At 41.1% G+C, this 24,529-nt stretch overlaps 1 protein-coding gene across 1 annotated transcript; it reads left to right on the forward strand.

Moving 5' to 3' along the window:
- nox4 (NADPH oxidase 4) lies at positions 1-24,013 on the forward strand (the record flags this gene model as incomplete). Its single annotated transcript, XM_083914087.1, has 18 exons — positions 1-57; positions 485-580; positions 5,746-5,856; positions 6,139-6,223; positions 8,269-8,366; positions 8,680-8,707; positions 9,569-9,641; positions 11,739-11,819; positions 12,785-12,941; positions 15,138-15,302; positions 15,568-15,630; positions 16,589-16,649; positions 17,309-17,390; positions 18,789-18,908; positions 19,014-19,122; positions 20,482-20,550; positions 22,116-22,216; positions 22,374-24,013. The coding sequence occupies 18 exons, from the start codon at positions 1-3 to the stop codon at positions 22,492-22,494; spliced, it is 1,677 nt and encodes a 558-aa protein (XP_083770213.1). The 3' UTR covers positions 22,495-24,013.
- Between the last annotated feature and the right edge of the window lie 516 nt (positions 24,014-24,529).

Consider the following 24,529-nt stretch of genomic DNA (forward strand, 5'->3'; position numbering starts at 1 on the left):
ATGGTGGTGTCGGTGCGGAGCTGGGTCGCCAACGAGGGAGGGAAGCACTTGGTCCTGGTGGGGAAACTTTTTGAAAATGTTACATCTGTTCGGTTCCTCTCGTGTCGTGTTTGTTTTACCTGCTCACGAGCTGTTAAAACACTTTTTTTAAATTCCATTATGTACTCAACTTCCACCCTGAGAAGGCACTTGAATGCATTTCGTTTTTTTTTTTTTTTTTACTTTATGTGCTGTACTACAACAAGTGGATTTATATTTGGTTATAAGATCAAATATAAATCCTGGAACATGAAAAGTAAACACGAAATACTAATTTAGAGGAAAGAGATGCTGTTTGGAATTAATATGATGTTGTGACAATGTCCTGTTAATGAATACGATTCTGTATCTGAGACGATACTGTACATCCTGTGTGTGTGTGTGTGTGTGCGCGTGTGTGTGTGTGTGTGTGTGTGTGTCTGTGTGTGTGTGTGTGTGTGTGTAGATGCTGTGGCTGGGAGCAAACACCTGGCTCTTCCTAAAGACCTTTCTGCTGTACTCCACTGGACAGCAGTATCACTACCTCTACAAGATGCTCGGGGTAAGACCTGACACATTTCCATCCTGCACACTGCAGTTATTGTTTTCCATCAGTACTTTTTAAAGTTGTCATCTGTAATTCAAACCTGTTGTCACTTCCAAATAGATGAGCAGGTATTCAGCGACAAAATCTTTTATTTTTAAAAGTTTTTATGATGCTGTTAAAGTGTTTTATGGGCCTGTCCATAAACTAGACTAAAACAAGTCTACTTTCAGTTACCATCGGAGAAAGACAAAACATGTTATCTATTATCTATAAGTTAAACTCTACCTTCACTGTATTAGGTTGATTGATTCTTCTAGTGACCACACACTCAGGCTGGTGGGATTTGTTTTCAGTACAGCTCCTTGGTACAGGTTCCAACATTGCATCAAACATTAAACATATAACATAGATATACATACAGACAGACGCATGACATGATACATTAGGGCCATGCTTAATCCTCACTGTTTTTGGAGCGATTTGTTTTGGAGGCAGTTGTGCTGTAATGCCTCTCTAGCTGGAAGGCATAGTGTGTGTTGAGATTCAAACAATACAAGAGAAATGTATTAGGAATATATGTACTGGAGATTACACCAGTTTTAAAAAGTTACAACTTTTGTAGATTTTAAGATTTAAATATTATTTGTTGACCTATTAAACCTTTTAAAAAAAATTAAAAAGGAGGTTGAGGTTAAAAAGTTCATTGTCGTGTTCATTTATTCCCCTAATCCTCCAGAAGTCATGCTGTGACCTGGGAGAAATCCTGAAAAGTTGATTTTGAACTTGTTACTTGCAACCCCATGTGCAGCACTATTAAGATGTAATATCTGCCACAAAATACAAACACATATTATATGTACTAGATGTGCTGATGTCCTTTTTTTGGAAGACATTTTGACGAGTCACACTCGGAAAAGCACAGGTTTAAACAATATAATAAAGTACGGTTGGTAGCGTGCATGTTGGCTCCATGTCACACCGTCATGGCAAGATATTGCTAATGTTATAAGCAACGCCTGTGCAATGTCTGCAGTGAAAAGGACCTACGATGATTCACACGACTTTCTGCTTACAATCCCACAAGGCTGTGTTCTGCATTTTATAGATGCGGTGAAACTACACCTGTTAGTGTTGACACGTGATTCGTGATTGTCATAAATCTTAATTTGCTGCTAACTTCTGAGTAAACTACTGAATATCTCAAATACAGGCATTAGTGAGCGAGTGAGTGATTTTGGACACAGCCCTATTGTTAGATGGCATTTCAGTTATTTTGAAGGTCCTTTTAAAGCCCCTACACTCCTGTGGTCCACTCACACAGGTGCTTTCACTTATTATGCTTGATTAGATTTCTACTTAGGACTGTGTTTGTGTGTAACAACAGATTCATCTTGATCTAGTTACAAACTCATGAAAAAGCAGTTTAAATGGAGGGAAATCAACAAAGAGCTTCTTTAAAAGCCACATTTCGGGAGAAATCTCAGATCACAATTGTAAGTAAGAATAAAATATTAAATATAAATAAATCTAAATTGCCCCCCAAATTAGTCACGTGACAGTTCTTTGTGACTTCCTAGATGACAATAGTCAGACTGTAAGGTCAGGGACTAAATCTCTGTTTTTGAAGAAACATGCTGCTCCTGGGTTCAGAGACTTCTATTTATATCACAGGAGCAGGTTTTGTGATGGATGGTCGACTGTCACATGCAGGTCTAATGAGTCTGAGTTGTGACTTTAAACTCTGAACCGGCAATTAGCCACATCTGTGTCTGTGTGTGTGTGTTCATGGGTTGGCGGGTGTGTGCTGATTTTAGCTCGGTCAAATAGCGACACGAGCCTTGGCACAGAGCCACACACACTCACACACACACACAGAATCAGGAATTCAGTCTTGATGCTTGTTGACTCGTGTGAGCGTTGGTGTAATTGTTGTCACAAGTTGTTGTGTGTGTGTGTGTGTGTGTGTGTGTGTGTGTGTATGTCAAACTTGTGCTTCTTTGCTGCTGGAAACTTGCAACAAGGAGTCAACGGTCCAAAGTGTGCCGGTATGATAATATGAGCATGCAGGCAGGCTTAGCAGATTTCTTTCTTGAAAAAAACAGAAAACCTAAATAAAAAAGAAATCTGAACAAAAATTCTCTCATTAAATCTACACTGAGTTCAGACTAAGAGATAATAAAACAGCTGCGCTGATGCTGAAAATCTGCGGAGGCCGACTTTGTATCCACACAGAAAAGTGATTGAGTACATATCCTCTTATTACTGTCCAGCCACTGAGACATTCTAAGCTCACACACTTGCTCCCTAATGTTTAAGCCTTGTGTTGTTTTTTTATTGTCAGAGAAGAAAATACAGTATGAAAATGGATTGAAAGAGAGAGATATATACTGTGTAGTATGAAATATGAGGGAAAATAAGATTTGGCAGCCAGCAGCATGTCTGAACTATTCATGCACCGCCTGTACAGTGGGAGGCACAGGGGAGAGAGGGGCAAGTGTGGGCACGCCGCTGGCTTCGACTGAATGCATTGCCAGAGGGCTTAAGTTTATGTGTGTGTGTGTGTGTGTGTGTGTGTGTGTGTGTGTGTGTGTGTGTGTGTGTGTGTGTGTGTGTATGCACACGATGGAGATGTATTTCAAAGCTTTAATGCTGCTGAAGGTAATTTTGACTTAACTTGAAAAAGCATTTTATCTCATTCACCTGTATGGTTCTGTGTGTGTGTGTGTGTGTGTGTGTGTGTGTGTGTGTGTGTGCTTTGGTTGTTCAGGGTCTTGGGGATGTACAGAAAGCCGGATATCAGATCTCCTGCTTGTGGTTTTGCAGCAGCTGCTTTTCTGTGGAAAGCTGTGTTGAATGAATGTGCGTGGGAAGTTTTTAAAGGGTAAAGGTATCAGACTAGTGTGTTAACCTTGACTTGCTATATGTAGGTTCTCACTTTGGCCTGCAGTGTGCCTTGCACTTCCATCTGTTTCAGTCATTTGTGCAGCAAATTGGGGGTCCTCATATCCTCTTGGACTGTGGGTAGATTGTCATTTTCATTGTTTAATTAGTTCTTGGTGCACTGTCATTGATCTAATGACGTTATTTTCCGAGAGGAAGCTCTAAAAACCCACTGTACACAGATATTTCTCTCAGGAGTCGTTTGAGACCAAAAACAAAGCTGAAAGAAAGTGAATGTTGGACTTTTGTTCATCAGGTTTGACACAAACTCTTTAAATCAATGATGTTTTGTAACTGATGGATGTGTTAATAACTAACTTTTTGTCAACCATCAACTTAAAAGCTGATGATATGTAAATGTTGTGTTCACAGCTGGTTTCTACTACCAAAAGTAGAGGTTCATTCATAATGTTAAACAAGTCTGCACACCAATAAACACTGAAGATGCCAAACTGGATATTAGTCATTTAATCACTACATTGTGTCATTTGAGTAGCAGAATGTTACAGTCCACGTAACTACCCCTCTCTCCTCCCTGTTTCCAGTCGGCCTCTAAACTTTCTTCTGTCCAAGAAAGATGAACAAATACCCCCAAATAATTTAAATAAATAAAAAATAACCAAACAAAGAAACAATTACAAAAGTCTAAAGACGAACAGCGGAGATGTACTATTAGAGTGGATTAATACGTTTATGTTACCTTCTTCAGCCCACATCCACTGTTCTTTGTGAGGCAAAAAATACAATTTAAGCATGAACAAATTTAAGAGACACTGTTTCAGTGTACTCAGTGTTTCAGTGGGGTGAGAAATTAATATTCTTAAGATTTTGGGGTTGAGTATCTCTTAAAATGTTGGACTTTTACACATGACCCGTGTCTGTCTCTCTCTGCTCAACACACTAACAAACCTTCACACTAGCTGTTTGAGTTTCTAAGGGATAATGAGAAGAGACGGCACCCGCAGTGCTCAAAGAGGCTGCCTAGAAAGTGTTCAGATGTTCAGAGTTTAGCAGACGCCTAAGTACATCCAGTGTTTCCGCTGCGAAACAGCTTTGATTATTGAGCTGTAGCTTGAGATTCATAAAGCCAGATTACATAGCGGATAACCCTGCCATGTCACTTCAGATAAATTTCACTATTCTCATCCTGGTTGTCAGGATGTTATGAGGTGTAGTAGAAATGTATCATTCATTTTTATTTATTTGAGAACACCTGACATAAGTGTCCCAAAAGGTTTGTGAAGTGGATAGAGAGAAAGAGCATATTAGGTGAGGAAATACTCTTGGGTCGTCAAGCGTTTTTTTGAAGACAGAAGGGGATTCTGCTGACTGAAAGACTACTCATCAGTTATTTGCATATGAAGGACAAACTTTCATATATCTGCCGTTGCACAAAGTTTAGGGCACATTCATACTATCCATTCTTACCGTGCACAAGTCTAGTTCTTTTGACCAGTGTGAGTACAACTGTATCGTGTCCAGCCACGGCACGCTTCCCTGCTGCGGCCCTGTTGAGAGAGAGAGAGAGTGGGCTTTAGTAAAACATGCATGCGCACATGTACAAACAACAGCATTGACGGCGGTCCTGAAACTATTTATATGCGACTGTTTCCCGCGACAGGCATTTAAAAAAATGTAGCCGAAGGATTTGTGGTGGTCTGATGCGGAGGTGGAGAGTTTACTGCAGATTTGGTCGGATGAAATGTTCAAAAGCAGGTGGACAACAGAAAAAAACTCTGATGACTCTAATGACTTCTATGGAAGTGGGCCTGTGCCGCGAGGGAAAGAGGGAGGGGGGGCAATCACCCTAAAGCACCGCACGGATCATTTGGCATGGATCATCTGGGTCAAGTGTGAGTGCACCCTTAGGGCATTTTTGCATTCAACAGTGCAACTGGAGAGCTGGTTTTGAAGGAGTCAGTTATAATAATAGACAGATCTCTCTTTTAAACCATTACTAAAGAAGTCTGTGTGTGTCGTCGTTAAAGGGGAACGATTATTAGCTCTCCACACTGAGAAGGACCACGATGGTTTTAAATAACCCTGTGTAGTGGGGAAGTCCTACCTCAAGCCCTTGTGTGCACATTGAGTAGTCCAAATCTGAATAGGAACAGTTCAAGTGTGAATCTTAATAGGTCGGACCCTTATCACTTTACTTCCACTGTATTAAGCCCCATTTTAGCAACCTGCCTAACAATGTGCTTGTGTGTGTGTGTGTGTGTGTGTGTGTGTTTTCCCAGCTAGGGCTGTGCATCAGCAGGGCGTCTGCATCTGTGCTGAACCTGAACTGTAGCTTGGTGCTCTTGCCTATGTGTCGTTCCCTGCTCACCTTTGTCCGAGGAACGCACACGGTAAGAAAGAGACGGAGGAGGATGGATGGAGGAAAGAGGGAGGAAGTAAACATAGATGGATGGGAAGAAAACTGTGCAGCTACGCCAAGTATTTGATCGTCACTTTGAAAGATGTTGAATTTTATGTAAAAATGCAAGAGAACCATAATCATTTTGGAGCACTACTGGTAAACATAAAGTTGAAATGTAGGGACGGGAAGAGTATAAGTAGAAAATGAAATATGTGCGTTATGTTTTCCCCTAAATACCAGCCACAAAGATAATATATTGTCTCTCATGCAGGTATCGAGCAGAGAGACTCGCAGACTGCTGGACAAGAGCAAGACCTTTCATGTTGCATGTGGAGTTGCCATCTGCATTTTCTCTGGTAAAAAACCACCTATCACCACAGCTCATATGTCTTCATGGATCACTGTGTGTGTGTGTGTGTGTGTGTGTGTGTGTGTGTCCGTACATGTGTGTAAGAAGTGTGGATAAATTAACCCAGGCTGGCTCAGCATTCCTGCCGTACCAGCTGTGATATCCCTCTAGCTGGTCTTATGTGTTTTTGGCGTCTCATTGTGTGTGTGTGTGTGTGTGTGTGTGTTGTTGCTCTTGTGAGTCTCCTCTCATGACATCATGGGAGCTTCTAGCAGCTGTGTGTCCACTGGGTCTCTGCTTTACAGGCTTCTTCCGCTTATTCATTCATATTTTTTTTTGAAGAGCCTGGCTTCATATCTGTAACACATGATAATCTTTGTCTCACGAAAAAGATGACATATAACCACACGCTTTGTGCTCTTCACATTGTACGTAGGTCCTGTTCTTCTCTAAAGATCTGTTGACTAGAAGCATCGTGACTGATGAGTGTTCACAGATCAGTGTGGCCTGTAGACACAAAACTTTTTGCTGTCTACAAATGCTAAGCAGATTTTCACATTCCCTCTGCTCCACCAAAGAGTATGAAGATGGTGACAGGACTAATTTTTCATCAGCTATTTATACGTCCATAAAATTGGCTGATTCAAAGAGAGACAGCCTAAAAAGGTATGGTTATAATAGAAGCAGCAGAAGACAAGATTTCCTGACTTGAGTCAAACTCCACTAGATCCTACACTTCCCATAATGCAACTTGATCGAGTTGTATGATGTCTGCATGGTGAACGCCCATGTCTTTGTAACACAGGCTTCATGTTCTTAATTAAGCGTTGACAAAGCAGTTTCAGAAGCTGATTTGGAAATGGATTATGATATGTAAACTCAATGGCGTGTCCTTTTAATAAACACATAAACAAACAAACATAGTGAGCTGGATTTTAAAAGCCAGACACGAAGACTGAACCTATCAATTCATGCTAAAGCCACGCTTGTTGCTCTGTGAGGCTATGCTAAATTTTACCGATGTTAAACACTTATAATGTTTAACATGTTCACCATCTTAGTATAAATGAGTCAGCATGCTAACTTTTGAAATTGTGATCTGATGAGGGTGTGATATTTTTCTGCCAATCCACCCAAAGTAATTAGGATTCACCCTGTGTACCAAGTACCATAGTTGTTGAGATATTTCAGGCTAGTGGTAGATCGATTTCCATCCATAGAACAGATACAATGGCCTGGCATCTGTTCTTCACTATTGCATCATCTGTATGATGTACCCGACATAGTAGTATAGTGGAGTAATGCCGTCCTGAGCAGTTTGTTTGTTTTGATAGCTGGTCCAGCTGCGAGTGCATGTGAGTGCCTAGTGCGTCGGTATCGCTGAAGGCTGTGACAAAGCGTAAGTTGAGGAATGGGTCAATGAGTACTGTGCAGAGGCAACTTTTTTTCCCCAGTATTTCTAGTACAGCACCTTTATTTTAAGTCTCATTTCATAATTTATTACCATTCACTTCCGTTCTGTGGCCCCTCATGTTCTAACAGCGGAGTTCCACACTTTTGAGACAACAAATGACAATGAAAACAGAGAGACCGCAGGGATGGGACACATAGACTGATAGAAGAAAAGAGAGTTGGAGTGGGGGGGGCTTGGGGGCTGGGTGGAAGCAGTGGGAGTGAGAAAGGATGTGTGTGTGAGTGAGAAAAAAGGACCCTTGTGTCTCATGATTACGCCCTCTAATTCCATCAGCTGTCGAACTTCTGCGTGGTTAGCCTATGATGTCAACGAGGTGTGTGTGTGTGTGTGTGTGTGTGTGTGTATATATGTGTGTGTGTGTGTGTGTGTGTGTGTTTGCCAGTGAGTCAGGAGGATGTTTTGCTGACTATTCTGCTGAATAGACAAAGACATGTTTGTATGAGTGTCCGCAGTTCATTTTGACCTTTATAATTAAGTGTGTGTGTGTGTGTGTGTTTGAAGTAGAGGAGCTGCATGTCTGCTGTGCACAAAAATGTGTGTTTTTAAATTGTTATTGTGTAACCCTTTCTCTTCTGCAGTCATACATGTGTCTGCTCACCTGGTGAATGTCGTCAACTTCAGTGTGAGCTACTCAGAAGACTTTCCTGCTCTCAACTTGGCTCGCTACAGAGGAGAGGTGAGAAACAAATGCACATTTGTTCTATTATACTTGTGAGGACTCTCATCAACTCTATGCATTCCATGGCCCCTAACCATAACCATCACGAAACCTCTAACCCCAAATACTACCTTGACCTTAAGGCCAAAGTAGGCTTGAAAGTAACTAAGGTGTGCTCGCAACATGTCATTCCAACACTCTGGACCATCTCCTCAAAGGCATTCATGATGTTTTCACACATGAAAAGCGACAAAAGTAGTTGTTTGAACAATGAAAGGAAGAGGCCAAGCTTTGCATAAAGCACCGTTTATTTTTTGTGTTTTCTTCCCAGGACCCCAAGCTGATCATTTTAACTACAAGTAAGAAGAACTACTATTTTCTTATGCAGTATGCCTATAGACCAGAGGTGTGTGTGTAAGCATGTTTTTACTTGTGTAGCAACGAAGGTGGTAAATGTGTAACAGATTAGAGTGGCTTCATGCCAAGAAGAGGGGAGGGAGTCGTGTCGTGTTTAGTCCTCTTGTTCTCTTCTCTCTTCATGCGTGTATTAAGACAAAAACAGGATTACTATTCAAGCCATTCTTACCTTTCTGGCATTTTTACACTTTTCTTTTTTAATCTTAAAATTCTCCTAATAAGTGTACGCCACACTAAAATGTAAAAGAAATCCACCAGGTGTTGAAACTCATCAATATTCAATTCTCATATATTTCTGATAAAAGTCTGACCAATCATTTTATCCGGTCCGAAAATTATTTGCCTTGCTCACTGCATTCCAGTGTCATGGGAAGTCCGAATCTTCGGACCTCCAACTAGGCAAAGTGCACTGGAATGGCTGTCAAAGTGGAACGTCCTACTAGTCAATTCAGGGTAGGTCGATCTCCCTCTAATTCAATAGTAGGAGGTTCCCCATTGACAGTCATTCCAGTGCACTTTGCCTAGTTGGAGGTCGGAAAATTCGAACTTCCCATGGCACTGGAACGCATCGTTTCTTTCTCAGTCAGAGGTCAGGGAGGGGGAAGTGGGCGGGACTTTAGGGGGAAGCGCTGTGAGACATGCAAGAAAGGTAAGAATAGCTTTAAATGGTTTACTTTTTTAAAAATGAAATAATGAGGGAATATCAAAGTGAGCAGACAACTCCTCTTACATGTGTCTCATGTGTATGTGTCCAATGATAACTTGACTTTGTCTCCGCTTTCTTATTGGTTGATTCTGTTCAGTCCCAGGAGTCACGGGTGTCCTGTTGGTTCTCATCCTCTTCCTGATGTTCACATCCTCCTCCTACTGTGTACGGTAGGTCAGCAAAACCACAGTTTCCCAAAGCCTAGAAAATCGTGTGTATAAAGTCATCTCAGTGACATCTGTGGGTAGTGCATGTGAGAGAAAACCTTTTTGGTTTGTTCGCTGTTTGAGCAACTTTCATTGAAATGAATGGAAGCCGTATTGGAGCCTGGCATTCATTTCTCTTAATACAACCATGGTTTTTGTGCTTACGTGTACACTATGTATCTCTGTCTGTATCTCTGTGTCACGTCGCCTCTGTCTTTCTGTCTGAGATCATCTTGCGTGTGAGAGAGAAATGCAAGATGGAAACCATTAGGAGACATGCTAAGAGAAGTCTGTTACAGAGCAAATCTTCAATAAGTGTTCCACTCACAGCTCTGTCATTACTCAGGTCACACTGGGTCACCCATTCTGTGTGTGTGTGCAGGTGTGTGAGGCTTGAAGTGTGTGTGTGTATGTGGTGTCCTTGGTTTCTTCAGTAATTGAACAAAGGATAAGAGGCTTTTCCAGACCACTTAAGGCTTTAGATAAGAGTTTGGGTAAGTGGTTGGAGCGGCGGGATGAAGGCTGCCGCACAGCAGAGGAATACCAACATGATGAGTCACAATGATCCAGTGATATTAACACATTAAGGCTCACAAATTTAATAACATTTTCTCTGAATTACAACAATTTTCATCAGTGTTTTACCCTTTAACATAATTGCTAATTACATACTTTTGAGCATTTTTGAAGTAACTATGTGCATGGAAGAGGAAACGGGTGGTTAATAATCTGAAAGCCAGTGTGTTGGGAAAACCCTCATTCCAGTACGTCTATGTAAGTGGAACCAAAGGTCACTGGCATGGGATCAATACTGTAAAATCTATTCGGTAATACGCAAAGAATATAGCAATTTTAGAATTAAATTAAAGTTGACAAGCTTTTTTTAACTGTAATAACTTTAAATCTCTGAACGTTTATAAAGTTTTGCTTTAATCATAATGTTATTAAGAGAAAATCAGAAAAAAATGAAATCAAGTCTAACTGACATGCCCTTATTTTCTTTGGCAATAATACCAGTAAGATTCATTATTCTCCACTCACCCATGACTTACACATAATGTAATGTCTCTTTCTAATCTAATCATCAGTTTTATTCTTGTGTTTCCCCAAAACACTGGAGACTATTTAAATAAAGAAAAAATGTGACTTTAATTCTGACATATGTTATAAATTGAAGGGATTTAAATGTAAGCCAGTCATACACTTTTTTTTATTGTTTTTATTGCATAAACTCTTAATCAACAAAAGAAAAAAGAGCACTTCAAGTTGTTCTTTGCTGCTTTAACTAGCCTTTCTAATGCATATGGGGGTCTCTCGTAAGGCCAAAAAAGAAAAAAGAAAAGATTGTTGGAGAACACTAATAGGAATAGAGACAGTTTCTTAGGTTGTACTTGTAAATGTATACAAAATCGGTATTTTAATAAGCATTTTCCCCTCACAAATGATAAAATGTTGCATATTGTGTAATTGATTTCCAGCTAAATCTATTGGTTTGTTTAATTTAGCACCTGTCTATGAAAAATTGCACTCAAAGCCCAAAGCAGATTTTAAATACATTTTTTTAAATCCCTATCAATTTTCTGAGGTTAATGTCACTGGATTATGAGTTAATGACCACCTAAGAGGTTGGGGAAACAACATTCATTTTGATTTAAAATAAACCAAGCTGCTCAGTCTTTGTGGTGTCCCTGTAGAAAACAGTCGTGACAAAAGTTGCCATAAAAGAGGTAAATACAGGGTTTGATGATGTTCATTGTTTGCAGTATTTATGAGGGGGTCGTTGTGTGTAATGACCCCTTTAATATTGACCTCTGAAGTCCTGCTTACTCAGGCTCTGAGCTGGGAGTCTGTGCGTCTGGTCCTGAACAAACTCTGACCTCGCTTTCTTCTTTTGTTGCGTCTGCTCTTTTTGGTGTCTCTCATTCTCTTGCTTCTGTATTCCGTGTAATGCTTCCTCATTATCTCTCTTTTAAAACATCATTGGTGTGACTAAGAAATAAGAGGTTCTTTTAAAAATGATAACCAGTGTTGTTGTTTATTATTTATTTGCTTTTTTCCCAGGTTGTCCAACTATGAGATCTTCTGGTACACACACAACCTCTTCATTGTCTTCTACATCATCCTCATGGTGCATATGGTCGGGTAGGTCTTAGTTAGCACTAAATCTAAATCGTGCGTATGCGTGGGTTCATCTCTGCAAGAGATGGTGACTTTTTCTGCACTGTTGGTACAGTTTGTCCTCATCTAAACCACCACCTCCAGAAGACAAGATAAGAGTTTGCTTCACATATGAGTGTCAGCAAATATCAGAGACTCCCACTGGCAGCCGGAGACATCTACAAATTCCCATCAGCAACTACAGACTCACTGAGAAAACGCCAGCTTTTCAAGGAACCATGGAACCAAAAAAAGTCACGCTATTGACTTATTCAACATGATATACATGTTCTTGTTCTGATAAAATGAAAGTTTTTCATGGAAAATCAAGGTGCAGGAATATCTTAACATTCAACAGTGGAACCAGGGTTAGCTTGTACATGCCTGTTCTTTTTGTTGTGTTATTATTATTATATATATAAATATATATATATAATAATATAAAAATAATAACTATTTGTATAGCACCTTTAAAAACAGCAGTTTACAAAGTGCTTTGACATAACACAAAACAAAATACACATACAGTATAAACAAAATAAATAATAATAATAATAATAATAATCCATCTTCAACTGCTTGTCCCTGTCGGGGTCGTGGGTGGGGCCGGAGCCGATCCCAGCTGACATCGGGCATGAGGCGGGTTGCACCCTGGGCAGGACGCCAGTCTATCACAGGGCACATAGAGACAAAGGGTGCACTCACACTGTCCATCCGTACACATAAATAAAAATAAAAACACATAAACACGATCAACCTTACTTTACAGGCATGTTTCCAGTTCACCTGATCCACATTAGTTTGTATACTTCAATTGATTGATATTGCCATTCCATCATGTAAATAACGCATACAAACTGCGTTTATATTTTCAATGTGGTACTAAAAAGGGGATCCGAATATTTTCAGTAACCAAACAAACATCATCTTGATTCTTGTCTTTCCATTAGCGGAGCTCTGAAGTATCAGACCAACATAGAGGCCCACCCTCCTGGCTGCCTCAGAGCCAGTCAGAGCAACTCAGAGCAGCAGGGCGAGCTGGAGCAGAGTGAGGATGAGGAGAGGAGATGCAGAGAAGAGGCTCACTTCCAGCCACACTACCCCCAGGTGTGTGTGTGTGTGTGTACGTGTTTGTGTGTATGTGTATGTGTTACGTGTTTCTTGGTATTTATTTGTGTGCATTTTGCAGGAAGTGCTCGTACCTGTAAGTGCGTGTCTGTGTTGTAGAGAGTGTGTAAGTGTTGTACGTGTGTGTTGTGAATTTGGGAGGTGTTGGAGGGAGTTGGTCCTGTTTATTAGAGGTGTAGTGCTGTGAGGGAGGGGCGTGCGTCCTCTTTCTACATCAAGGCCTGTGTTTGTGTGTGTTTCTTCCTTTGTGTGTGATTATATGTTTGCACATGGTCGTTAAGCAACGAGTTGGTTCCATAAAATCCCCCTTAAACCCGACTGCGCTCTGCAGGGTTTACTGGAGTTGTGCTCAATTAGTCTGCTACAGGTAACTGCCAACAGAAAAGAAACAGAAACACCACACACGGTGATAGAAAGATAGAGAGATTTCACGTGTGTTCTTACAAATATACTCTCTTTGGCTGACTTTGATCCTTTGTGTTTTCATGAAACAAATTGAGAGAATTAGGAAGCCTTGAATGAAAACAACTGATACAACATAAGATTCCCAAAGCTTCCTGTCTTTTCACACAAGGAACAGTGATGTGTTCACTTGGCATAAAGAAGTAACAAAGTTGCCATAAATTGTGGCAAAATGGCTGGCAGTTAAAGCCATTTAAAATACAAATTTAACACTAATGCAACTGATTTAGCTTATAATAGTAGATTACTAATACACTGTCTATTTCTACCTTTTTACAAATATATAACACAATAAACATAAGCAAATTTCCTCTCAATTTAATTTTATAAGGTGAATAAATAGAAATGTTTCCTTTCAGGATGACATGAAAACAGACCTCGGCAGAAGCTGATATGGTGAAATCAGTGACGGCTTCTGGTCTTTCAAGGAGGGGTTCTCCTTGAACCATTTTTCGGCTCATTTTTTCGGGCATACATCATAAATGTGTTTTTTATATGTAAATTCTACTCTTCGTTACTTTTCAAGAAAACGATCTGTGACCTTGTCATACCAACTAGGTGTCTTTTCCAGGGACTTGAACAGTGTCCTCTCAATGGCCAGCAGAGCTAGGCTGCTTAAACGGCCTTGGCCCAGCTGGAGCTGCTGCGCCAGGCTACTATGAAGGGTGACCGCCTGTGAGTGTGAGTGATCAAGACAGGGGGAGAAGCTTCGCAGCTGCAACTGCTCGGTGGGGAAGGAAATCGCAGAGTGACAGAAAAGAGTCGCCAAACACAATGCTAGTCGTTTTTAACAAAGACAAAGTCACTGGGGATCGGTAAAGTCTCGGTTCAGTTCAGAACAACAGAATGAAAAACTTGGAAAATGTTCCGGTGGATGTTTATTCTTCAAGATCAATCAATTAACCGTCAAAAAAGGATCCGCCTCGGACAACTCATCCAATCATCATGTAGAAGCCGAGTGTCCGGGACAGCACAATGTCTCATAGACCCCCAGAGACGCTGAGTGTCTGATGGGTGGGACAAACCCCAGCATTTATCCAATGAGCGTGTAGTTTCGCTGCAGTGGAACAGACCGCTCTACGCTTCCCCATTGAAGTCAGTAGAAGCTGAGCGTCCGACTGTGTAAAGCACTGTGGCGCTGTGGGGATGACTGAGAAGGAAGTTGCGCCGGTTACTTGTGATAAGTAGCTGATTCTGAAAAAAAGATGAAGGCTTTCGTATTTAGTCAATGAAATGTACACACAGGAATACATATTTCACCACTTTTTTGGTTGAATTTTTAGGGGAAGCTGAGCTTCCCATACAGACTTAGAGCAATCGCCACTGGCTGAAATATTTTGGTAATGTGACTTTATTATGATCATTATGGAGTTTCAGCTGCTCAACATGATCCATGAAGGTTTTGAGCGAGAAAAAAAACATGCAAACCTCTCTGCAGGTCTATGCAGAGAAAGGCGTTACAGGTCACCAATTTCCAACAACATCCAGTTCGACCCTGCATGTCAAACAAACTGAGCGGTTGGTCCGGCTTCCTTTTAGACTTGATATTAATATTAAACCCAAAATCTGTGGAATTATGGAAGAAAAATGCGACACAAACGTTCACATATGTTCACACAGAGAAGTTTTTTCACCCTTAATGGAAAACTACGGCTTGTTACAACGTTAATATAATGATGCAGAAAGTCTGTGTTTCTCTTTGTGTATTTGCAGACATGGCTGTGGGTGTCCGGTCCTCTGTGTCTTTACTGTGCCGAGCGTTTCTACCGCTACATTCGGAGCAGCACCCCTGCTACCATAGTGACAGTCATCAGGCACCCCTGCGATGTCATCGAGTTGCGCATGCTTAAGAAGAACTTCAAAGCTCGTCCTGGACAGGTGAGAAGACGTAACATGTCTTTATCTCCAAACCTTTTGTTTTTTTTACATCTCAGTTGTATTTCAACACTTTTAATTGAATCATATGATGTTTTTGAGGAGAATTTTAATCCCTCTGCTGTAACTAACAAGTTCATCTGATTCTTTCTTCTGTGCTTCCACCTCTGTTTCTCTCCCCCTTTCTTTCTCCACACGCCCCCTCGCTAATCCTCTCTTTTTCTCTCTCTCTCTGTCGTTCTGCTGTCTCTACATCTCTCCTTCTCAGTATATTGTTCTTAACTGTCCAGGTGTCTCTTCATTTGAGAACCATCCCTTCACGCTCACAACGGTAAGACTTTGTGCAACACATTCCTCACTCATGATACAATGCAAACACACACACACACACACACACACACACACACACACACACACACACACACACACACACACACACACACACACACACACACACACACACACACACACACACACACACACACGCACACACACACACACACATATGATTTTACAGTTTCATAAACTTTCTTCCCCCTGGCAAAGAACATGCAGTTCTTTGTCTCTCTCAACATCCCGCCCTCCTCCGCTGCTGGCACTTGAATGACATCTGGGCTGTCCAGTAACATTCTGTTTCACATTGTTTGTTGATGCTTTCTGATTTGGTCCAGATTGTGTGAGACAAAAACAGGAGACAAACAAATAATTTTCTGTTAAGTCAGCATAGAGGAATGGACGAACACACACACACACACACACACACACACACACACTGCAGTATGTGAATGCCTATGCCTGGTGTGTTATGGAGCTTTGAGGAGGAGGGCAGGGAATCACACTGACAGAGAGCAGACAGACCCCTGAGGCTAGTAATGCTGTCTGCCAACAGGAAGGCTCTGTGTGTGTGTGTGTGTGTGTGTGTGTGTGTGTGTGTGTGTGTGTGTGTGTGTGTGTGTGTGTGTGTGTGTGTGTGTGTGTGTGTGTGTGTGTGTGTGTGTGTGTGTGTGTGTGTGTGTGTGTGTGTGTGTGTGTGTGTGTGTGTGTGTGTGCGTGCGTGCGTGCGTGCGTGCGTGCGTGTGTGTGCGTGCGCGCTATTATTAAATTTAATGAAAAGAGTTGTAGCATGTACTGTGGATGTGCACTGCCATGTGTGTGCGCATATGTACGTTCTCTGAGTTAGTTACACGTGCAGATATTTTCTTGTACTTTCCAACAACTGGGAGTCTGTGTACTTGTGTATGTGTGTGCATTTTGCCGTGACTCACTGTCTGCTCCCTAACTCATCGCAGTGTCCCACGGAAAACAAGGAAACGTTTGGCATCCATCTCAGAGTCGTGGGAGACTGGACTGGTGAGTGCATACCCCCCCACCCCCCCACCCCCCCCCCCCCCCCCACACACACACACACATGACATTGGGGTTTCTGCACATGTATGCTTACATGTGCAGAAACAGATTAAAGAACAAACACACACACACACACACACACACACACTGGGGAGGACCCCTTTCCGAATTTTTTTTTTATGTGTGTGAGTGTTCTTATCCGTCTCTATCTCACTATTTCTGCATGCACTGTTCCCACAGTTTCATTCTCACTTAACATGCACCTTCAGTATGTCAGAGAGAAGGAAGAGTCAATGACAAAGGCACTATCCTTTGTCCTTTATTTGCCTGCATCAGTTGCATTGTTATGTTGTAGGCGTAGCCTTTGATTGCCTGAGACATATGCCATTCATTTCCACTTGCTACTGTACATATCCACATACACACGCTTTCATAACACAGGAAGGGAAGTGCGTCTGTTTTTGTTGGCCCCTTAATCTGCCATGACCACATGTTGTAAAAAAACATGGGAAAGCATTGAGTTGGAATGCAAAGACACGCTCTAAATATGGCAATATTTGTACAGCAATGTTTGCATTCAAATCTTTATGACACCGTCTATTCTTAGAGAATCAGATCAGTGGATGAAATAACGTGAAACACAAAACCTCTCATCCCCTCAGAGCGGTTCACACAGCTGTTACTTCCTGAGCCAAGGAGAGACTTGGAGATCCTTCCCATGGTGCAGCAGAGGAGATACCCCCAGTACGTTTCTGTGTGTGCGTGTGTGATGTGGCTGACATGATTTCTCATGAAGGCTCAGAATCACAGAGGGGTCAGAGGTTTCGACCCCACTGACCTCCACCCCTGTGCTCTTCCTGCTCTGTGTTTGAGAGAGAGAGAGAGAGAGAGAGAGAGAGAGAGAGAGAGAGATAGAGAGAGAGGAGTTTGTTTTGTGACAGTAAACTAGAGCTAAACAACCCCCCCCCCCCCCACCCAGTGTTAAGTGGTTTACAACAATGCCTACTGTGCTCAGAAGGGTCAGGGTTCATTTTCATGTACTGGTATACTGAAGCTAGCTTGTATGCATATTTTATATTCTGATAAAGGACACTAATGCTAAATATATTTCAATTAAAATATAAATTAATAAATTATAATCAGTAAAAGCAGTACAGACTATTTGAGACAATGTTGAGTTTGTTTTTTTAAATGTCACTAATAAAATGGTGGGTAACATTAGTGCAGGTGATATTACTCAACACTGAACTGTCCCAAAATGCTTATTTTGTTTTCATGCACAAAGAACAGTCAGACATTTGGGGAAAATATGCAATATCTGCAATATCGATACCATTTTCATCCCTGTGAGTAAAAAGGTTCAAGTTAATGTGTAGCCTTGTTCAGAACAAAGACTGGAAACATGGGAAAAACTGATAGCCAAGCTACTTTCAACGTGAACAAAAAAATTGGCTTTCCCATAACTGCAAAGCTGTCAAACACGTATTTTGCGTTTTTTACACAGTGATTTTGGCCATGAATACAAAAATTCTCTTAAGTGTTAGTGAGCAAAGTGCTTGTGATTACGTGACAGTAACACTGAGCCAAGCCTCACTTGGCCCTGTGCTGTGTGTTGGGGTGTGTAAAGGCTGCTGTAGCATTACTAGCCATTTTCTGGGCTCAGTTTTGAGTTTCATGTGTAGTATTGTTTGAGTATGTTTGGATATACTTTCTTAATGCAGAGAAATGTTTGAGTTTGACTCTACTTGGTGATTTTGGTGGTGGTAGTGGTGGTGTGTGTGTGTGTGCGTGCGTGCGTGCGTGTGTTTCTGTGCGTGCATGCGTGCGTGCGTGCGTGTGTGTGTGTGTGCTTGCGTGCGTGCGTGGGTGCGTGTGTGTGTGTGTGTTTGCGCGTGCGTGCATGCGTGCATGCGCGTGAGTGTGCATGTGTTTTCGATGACAAGTGTTTGAGCAGCTGTTGTAGAGATGATGGGTGTGTGTGTGTTTGGGGGATCAGACAAGCTGCCCTCAGACTGTGGGATTTTAAATGCAGGATGTTTATCTGCTTATGTGTGTTTGACCCTGAGGGGAAAGTACAAATATATATTTGTCCAGTGTCTCAGCTAATTATCTCCTGTGTTTTGTCCATATTTGAATGTTCAGACTTTACGTGGACGGCCCCTTCGGAAGTCCATCAGAGGAAGTGTTTAACTACGACGTCAGTGTTTGTGTCGCGGGTGGAATAGGAGTCACGCCGTTCGCCTGCGTGTTGCATGCTCTGCTGTGAGTTATGAAAACACAAGTATCATATAATGACAAACGATGAGCAATTCAAGCAAGCATTCATATGTTTCTTTCTTATTTCCCTCCTCCCTGCTGTACACCCAGTGACGGCTGGACGGGTTTCAGGTTGCAGAGGTTGTACTTTGTGTGGGTCTGCAGGGAGCTCCAATCCTTCTACTGGTTTGCTGAGCTGCTGTGTGCCCTTCATCACAAGGTCAGGACAAAGTCTGCATGTTTATTGCGTCATGGTATATTAATTAAAACATGCTGTGTAATAAGAGTTTAGTAATTGTTTGACCATGATTTGGCATCTTTAAACTGAGCCACCGCCCCTCAAAATGTCTGTTCTTGCCCCTGCTTTTACGGTGAGTTAAGCCACTTCCAGCAAAGATAATCTAACTTGCTGCAGGCTGTTGGGGCTTGCAACTCTCCTTTCCTGTGTTTGTGTTTGCTCTCAGATGGGTTAAAGAAAGTTTTACATGTTTTAAGGGGAAAAGGAAGGTCAGAGGTTAAAAAGCGCAAAATACCGAGAGAAGATGAGAAGCAAGAGAGTCATTACTGTGTCCCATGTGCTTTTAAAGTCTCATTACAGAGCAGCACAATATGGAGTGATCAAATAAAAACACTTATTAGGTCATGGTATCAACTTCTCCATGACACCAACTCCAAGTTTACTGTCAATGATCAGTGCTTTTGTTTGGGTATTTTTTTGTTGTTGCAATGGACATCTTTATTCTGAAACACTCAGGGATACATGCCCGAGGGAGCATTGAGGGCATTCTTTAACAATTTATATTAACAATAAAAGGTCAGGGACCTAGATAAACAAACCGTTATCAGATTTATTGTATTTTACGCCATCTTGTGGTGTAATTTTACCTCTCCTTTTTCAAGGTAACCTAATAAGTGCATTTTATCGTAAATATCACTTTGATTAATAAGACCAGGAATCCTCAATTTGCTTCAAAATGACAAAATGAAAAAAATAACAAACATTAAAATATTTAGCATATAAAAATAATAATCAAACTTATTATTAAACTTATTAATTTATTAACTAAATTAACCTGGCATAAGGATTGACTATAGGCCTGTGTGACAGATGAATCTGATATTTTACTGCATCTAATAACTGTATCTGCGTTTTAGTCGTAGATGCTTTGGTAGCATTAGATAGTTTATTCAACATTAAATAGGAAGCTCTTCCATCATGCAATCACTCGATTGCCGGAATGATTCACCAACATAAACTGCTTCTACCACGAACAGAATGAATTGCATATTTAAGCTCTTTATTATACACATTTATGTGATCAGAATCATCCTCATTTCTGCGTAACTTTTGATCCTCTTCAGCTAGTAGTAGTCTTCCCCCAGATAACTCACTGTCTGAGTTATTTGAGTTTTCTCTGACACCTTATTTACATTCAAGGTACAAACAAGTGTGAGTCAATTTATTTGGAATTAGAAAAAGGTCGGAGAGCCACCTGGCACCTTGGCGGGGCTGCGGGCCATCAATTGAGTATGACTGAATTAAACCAAATACATTTCCATGTCTGTGTTTATCATTTAGCTTTGGCAGGAAAACAGGCCGGACTACTTTAATCTGAAACTGTACATCAGTCAGACAGACAACCTGCAGGTAGGTGTAACACACACACACACACACACACACACACACACACACACACACACACACACACGCACACACACACGCACACACACACACTCAGTCTAGCTTATAATGTTCATCTTTTAATTTAATTTTCTGTTCATCTTTATGTTGATCCATTGTTTGTCTGTAAAAAGTTCATCCAGTAGAGGGCAGTATATTACAGTGAGAGAAGCTACAGGACATGAAAAGTCTTGTCTTGAGTTTCCTATCTGCCTGCTGCTGTCTGTCTGTCTGTCTATGTCATAGGATAAAGCCAAACTTGATACTCTATTTCAGATGTCTAAACTATATGCGGATGAATACAAGTATTTTTTTATACTCAAAAATCTTAATACAGACCTGCTTACTTCCTATATTTTGATCACGTGACTTGTGGTCACTAGTGCTCAGTATCCTTGTCACGCTGGAGACCGGGACTCAATTCCTTGACGGGGAGAGTACCACTTTTCCATAGCACTTTGCGATTACGTTTACAAGATGCCGTAAAACCACCCTGTCATCTGTTAGAGGCCTGTCAACGGAGGCAGCACTACTACGGGTGAACTATGCAAAACACCCCATGCTTATGTTTCATGCTTAGGGAGGGTTCCAGCTCTTGCTCTGCACAGACATCCAGCTTTATCGATCTTAGTTTGTAAGGCAGGCTCTGGTACCATTATCAAATCTGTTAGCGTTATTGGGTTTTGCCCTTCAACAGAAGGATTGTGACTTATCAGAGCAATTCTGTGAAAACAGATCAATTCAGGCCCTGTGATTAACTGGCTGACCACAAAAAGACAGCGACACGATGCTCTGCCTGACATTTGTCACTCACCCATGTCCTATGGAAAGGGCTTGAGATATAGTGATTTTATTGGCTTGTCAGTTTATACACACAAACTGAACCAGCAAGTTTAAAAAGCTAAAGTGGTGGACAGTCTTTTGTTTCTGTAAAAATCTCCTCTTTACATTATAGATGAACAATACAACCTGCTTTACATATAAACCTAGTTGCCTATTGCCTGCAGTAGGCAATATGTTTATTGCAAATAACCTTTGCCTATTTGCAACATGCACCATTACCTGGCGGTGGATGGATCGTCTTTTTAAATTGAAATTCTTTTGAACTGAAATAGCTCAATTTAAAACTTTTACAAGGTTCAATATTAAACCTAATCCCACTTTATCCGTCTAAATGATTTGCTTTACTTCGCTGATAAATGCCCACAGCTGTTTGAGGTACAGATAACATTTAATGGCCCTTAAACTCAAGAGCACAGGCTGCTACAGTGTGTCGGTCAGCATGAGAAAGGAAAAGAAGTGGAGGAACTCAAGGCAGAGGAAGATGGAGAAATGTATCATTAATAATCATGTTACTCCATTACTGCTGGATTTACAAATTAAGCATTTGCTTAAAAACTTAATAAACTGAAAAAGTGATATATTAGTGTTGTGTTGACAGCTTGTTTCTGGTGCCCTCAAATATTAATCAAAGTTATTGCAAGTTTGATAAAAAAATATTGGATGTTTTGCTATCTACCTTTATTTTCCAGAGCATGTCAAAGGAGAAGTACCGCCCACTCACCTCGAGGCTGCTTGTTGGTCGACCCAGGTGGAAGTTACTGTTTGATGAGATTGGGAAGACCAATAAGCAGTAAGTAGAGTGGGGATGTCCAGGGATGCAGTAAGAATCAAGTGTTATTGCATCTATTAACTCTCTCTCTCTCTCTCTCTCTCTCTCTCTCTCTCTCTCTCTCTCTCTCTCTCTCTCTCTCTCTCTCTCTCTCTCTCTCTCTCTCTCTCTCTTTCAGTAAGCGGGTCGGGGTTTTCTGCTGTGGACCAAAGGGCATCTCCAGGACTCTACATAGACTGTGTAACTCAGCTCGAGCTTCTGGAACAACCTTTGAATTCAACAAGGAGTCCTTCAGCTGATCGAACATCCGAGCTGGTTCTACACTTCAACATCACTGAAAAAAAACACCAACTTTGCCATTTGACATAAAGGAAACAGGCTAAGAAAAAAAAACTTGAATATTCACAGACTGTAATATTATTTTATATGCATCCCTACCCATGGTCACAAACGGCTCAGCAGGACACCACCTTAACATGCAGCTGTTCCTCTCTACAGACCAGCCCGACCCGTAGCTGATGGCTCTAAAAGCTTCAGCTTTAGCATCTGATCCAATCAAGAGAAAAACACTGAAGAGACTGAAACGCTGCTTGGATTCTCCACTCATGATGCTCTGTGTTTCCTTTCAGTCAATTCACTCCGTACAACACATATAATACGGGATACCACGACCTGCATGACCTACATGAAGACACCTCCATTCATGTCTTTTAAGGCAGATGACGTGGTGTGACGTATGTGAGACCCCACATGTATATATTACCACTGTCATCCCTCAGTTCTTACGCTGCTTACCTCGCGGAGGAAACCTCTGCGGAGTTTGGCTAGCTGTTAGCTCGTTTAACGGCCCATTCTGTTTTACAGTGTGTGGATGTGATGTGCAACAGAGTGCTGGAGGTTTAACTTCAGTAGCTGCTCTGCAGGGCGTGAATATATGTCCTATACAATGTGTTGTACCGAGTGAATCGAATAAAGGCTAAAACTTTAACTTCTGTTTACTCAAGGAGTGGAATGAGGTACACACTTGGTTGCACCGCTGCACAGCTGGGCTTGGTGAAGAGCCGCTAACGAACTGGGGAATGAGCGCGGTGACAGATGTATATATGCACAGGCCTAACATACGTCATGGTCACAGGTCATCTGACTTAAAAGGCGCAAATAGAGGTGTCTTCATGTCATGTGGGTCATGCTATATCATACTATATGCGCTGTACCTCGTTCCTCTCCTTAAGAGGAATAGAAGTTATAGTGATAACAATTCAAACTAAAGACACTGTTGGATTTCATCTCTTCCCTGACACACCCTTCTGTGGAGTTTTCTTGTTTGCCTAATATGAGAAAGAAAAAGGACACAAGAAAATTATTTTACACAAGATGGACTTCATCCGTCAGAAACTTCACACAACGTATTGGTATCTTAACATTCTTTGCCAAATGACAGCCAAACTTAATTTCAGCTTTACTTGACACCAAACCGGCCCCCAACAAGCTCTACCGACCAAAAAGCGTGTGTATGTCCGACTCGTGGATGCAGGGTTTGTAGACAGCCTGAAGGGAAGTGTTGCTTCAGAGTCCCACCTCACGTAACAAACACTTCTGGTGTTTGAGCTGAGGAGAGAGAAATTAAGTGTGTGATTGGTCTGAGACTGTCACTCCTCAGAATCTGCAGTGATTTGCGCTCAACAGAGGAAAGGAGTGGAACCAAACTGGACATGCAATGGGCACTTGATTCAGTCTTTGTTTTGTTGTTTGCTGTTCGCTGTTCATGGATGTGTACCAAAGATTTGTCTTTATACAACTGAAACTTACACTACACCTCGAGCCAGTATTCTTAGATAGTTGTTTTTTCAATTTATTTATATATTTTTTAAAAGTTTATCTTATGTTATGTGGAAATCTTCTGCAGGGCTTTGGCAATTTTTCAACAAAGTAAGTGTCAATTTTTACATATCCCCAGAAAGTCAAGTTACTGTTACAAAGAAATTAGGTGGAACTGCAATTGATTCATGCTCTTTGTTGTGTTGTGTTTGTGTTTTGTGCTATTTTACTGTTTGAATGCCAGAGCTGGAAACACCAGGTTTCTGCAAAGAATCAACATCTTGATATTTCTGACTTTTGACTGAAACAACCATATTCTCTCAAATTGTGATTAGCAACCATTTATTTAGCATTTGAAATTTAAATATACAGTATTTAATTGTTGAATTGTGTATATATATGTTCAGGATTGTCCTCTTTTTTTAAGAACAAGGCAAAGTCTGAAATAAAAGAGATTTTCTATTTATTATATCTTGATTATTTGCAAATAGTAAGTGGGAAATATTTACGTTTTTT

This window comes from Echiichthys vipera, assembly GCF_963691815.1.
Source record: "Echiichthys vipera genome assembly, chromosome: 5".
NCBI classification, from domain to species: domain Eukaryota; kingdom Metazoa; phylum Chordata; class Actinopteri; order Perciformes; family Trachinidae; genus Echiichthys; species Echiichthys vipera.